Source organism: Arachis ipaensis, chromosome B04, assembly GCF_000816755.2.
Source record: "Arachis ipaensis cultivar K30076 chromosome B04, Araip1.1, whole genome shotgun sequence".
NCBI lineage: Eukaryota > Viridiplantae > Streptophyta > Magnoliopsida > Fabales > Fabaceae > Arachis > Arachis ipaensis.
In genome coordinates this window covers 131,881,174-131,883,823 of record NC_029788.2, presented here as the reverse complement: position 1 = coordinate 131,883,823, position 2,650 = coordinate 131,881,174, and the positions used below count along the sequence as shown (strand labels likewise).

The following is a 2,650-nucleotide window of genomic DNA, read 5'->3' as shown; positions in this document are numbered from 1 at the left end:
TGCCTCTGTATATCGACCGTCCACTTGGATGTGATTCTGAACTTGAGGAGGCAAAATCACTTCTAGAGATTGGTTCTCATGCTACCTGTTTCATGCTGGGAATTCATGGAGATGGTGATGAAATAAACAAATTTGTTGCGGAGCTCTATAACAAGATTAGGCCTCACTTTGTAACTGCAAGTTTTCTTTCCAATATCAGTGAGAAAACAAACGAAAGTGGTGGTGGCCTAGAACATCTACAAGAAACTCTTCTTTCTGAGATGGGAGAGGAGGTCAGGACTAAGATTGGAAGCACATTCAAAGGATCCTCTGAAATTAAACAAAGACTAGGCCAAAAAAGAGTTCTTCTGGTTTTGGATGATGTTGATAATATACAACAACTGGATTCACTAGCTAGAAGAATGGATTGGTTTGGTCCTGGTAGTAGGATCATTATAACAACAAGATATGAAGATGTGCTAGATGATCATATTTTGAACAATTGTGTTGAGGTTAAGAAATATTGCATCGCTGAAGGAAGTAGTTCTACTGTGAAGGAAGAAAATGTAGTGGGATTGGAGAAAGATTTTGAAATTGTGATTAATCAACTCAAGGAAGAAGATTCTCCTGGGAATGTTGTTTCCATTGTTGGCATGGGTGGGTTAGGCAAGACCACCCTTGCTCGAAAGATCTACAATAGCGATGAGGTGAAGATGTTATTCCCTTGCCGTGCATGGGCAACTGTTTCCAAGGATTACAGTGGAAAGGAAGTTTTTAAGAGCCTTTTCAAGTGTCTGAAGCCGTCTGCATCTAAATTTGAAGATTCAAGTAGTGAAGAGGAGCTAAAGCAGAAGGTGAAGAAATGTCTGGAAGGAAAAAAGTACTTGGTAGTCCTTGATGATGTTTGGGACAGTAAAGCATGGCGCACTATAAAGAATTGTTTCCCAGAAAACAACAATGGTGGCATGATACTAGTAACTACTCGTAATGATCAGGTGGCTTATGTTTCAGAGTCAAAGAAACCTCATCACAAGCTTTCCTTTATGGATAAAGAAAGAAGTTGGGAACTGTTTCACAAGGAGGTTTTCTGCAGAAGAAATTGTCCTCCTGAGCTAGAATCTATTGGCAGATCAATTGTTGAAACTTGCAAGGGTTTACCAAGATAACGTGTAATGAATCATGTAGGATCCTATGCCAGTATAGTAACATGTAATGAATCATGCACTTGTTCGTTGTTCATTTATCAAGATGTTGAACATGTGTGGCCAGATCATATTCCAGAAGATTGCCAAGTTAATGTGCTATATTTTCCAGAATCGTTCACAAAAATAAATAGAACAGTAACAGATGAGTATTTGAAGGGGTTGGTCAAAAGCCTCAGGTTCTTGAAAACGGGCTTTTCTGAATCAAATGACTTATGTAAATTTCAGAGTTTAGAAACATGTGATATGACCTATGTTATCAATGGCCTAAGTATTGGGGGCTTCAAGAAACTGAGACATCTTCGTAGTGAATTTGGCGTGAGTTTATCAGCAGATGAAGTTGGAGTAAATGATAAAATGCAGAATCTCCAAACCTTAGGTTATGTGTCTGCCGATTCACAACTAGGGAGCTTACTTGACAATGGTTGCTTTCCCAACTTGAGAAAACTGGGTTTAAAAATAGATTCAACAGAAGAAAACTTGAGGAGACTGCACTGCCTAAGCAATCTACGTAAGCTGGTACTTATGTTTGAAGAATGTCGGACTCCATTAGATAGAATTGCATTTCCTTCAAATCTGATCAAGATTACCTTGTCAGGTTTTAAGGATTTGAAATCCAAAGATATGAATACATTGGGACAAATTCCCAACCTTCAAATTTTGAAAGTGAGATATGGAAATTGTGAGGAAGAAACTCTTAATTGTGGTACTGCTGGGAGCTTTCTGCGGCTTCAAGTGTTTATCATGGACGGTGTGAATATCACACGTCTGTCATCAGAAGAAGGTGCGATGCCTCGTCTTCGCCGTGCGGTCTTCTATAACTGCCATGACTTGAAGGAGGTTACTAAACAAATGCGTTCCTTGGGTAGAAACTTGGAGTTTATAGACTATGATGATTATCGGACGGGTGATTACATTTAATGAGTTATTTATAAAAATTAATAAATTAACAAGTATAATTATTTGTGTTATATACGTGATAAGATTAAAATTATAATTTTAAATTGTTTTTTTTAAATTAAGTTGAATTATAATAATTTGATTAATAAAAAAATAATGTTATTTATTGTTTGTTTTTTTTAATTTAGTGTTAATTGGATTAACTCTAAAATAGTTATTAATCGATTTTAATAATTTACTTTTTTTTATAAATCAGACATATATACTGATGAATATGATCATAAATAATATAGTAATAGTTAAATTCACTAATAAATGTATTGGTTATTATCACACTATAAAATAAATTAAATATAAAGGCTATTAGCACTTATAAATCTATAAAATCGTATTGTCTTTGATTCACGTGCAAGGGTTTACTTATCAAATAAACTTAAAATATGAACAAAAAATATTTATAATAATTACATTATTAATCTGAAATATAAAATGAGAAAAAAAGTGATATATATATATATATATATATATCCAAAAAAAATAAACTTAAAAATCATAAAAAGAAAGAAATT

General features: G+C 34.1%; 1 protein-coding gene across 1 annotated transcript; it reads left to right on the top strand.

The window, feature by feature from the left end:
• On the top strand, positions 7-1,493 carry LOC107635618 (putative disease resistance RPP13-like protein 3). The gene has a single exon (XM_016339137.2). The coding sequence runs from the start codon at positions 93-95 to the stop codon at positions 1,143-1,145; it is 1,053 nt and encodes a 350-aa protein (XP_016194623.1). The 5' UTR covers positions 7-92; the 3' UTR covers positions 1,146-1,493.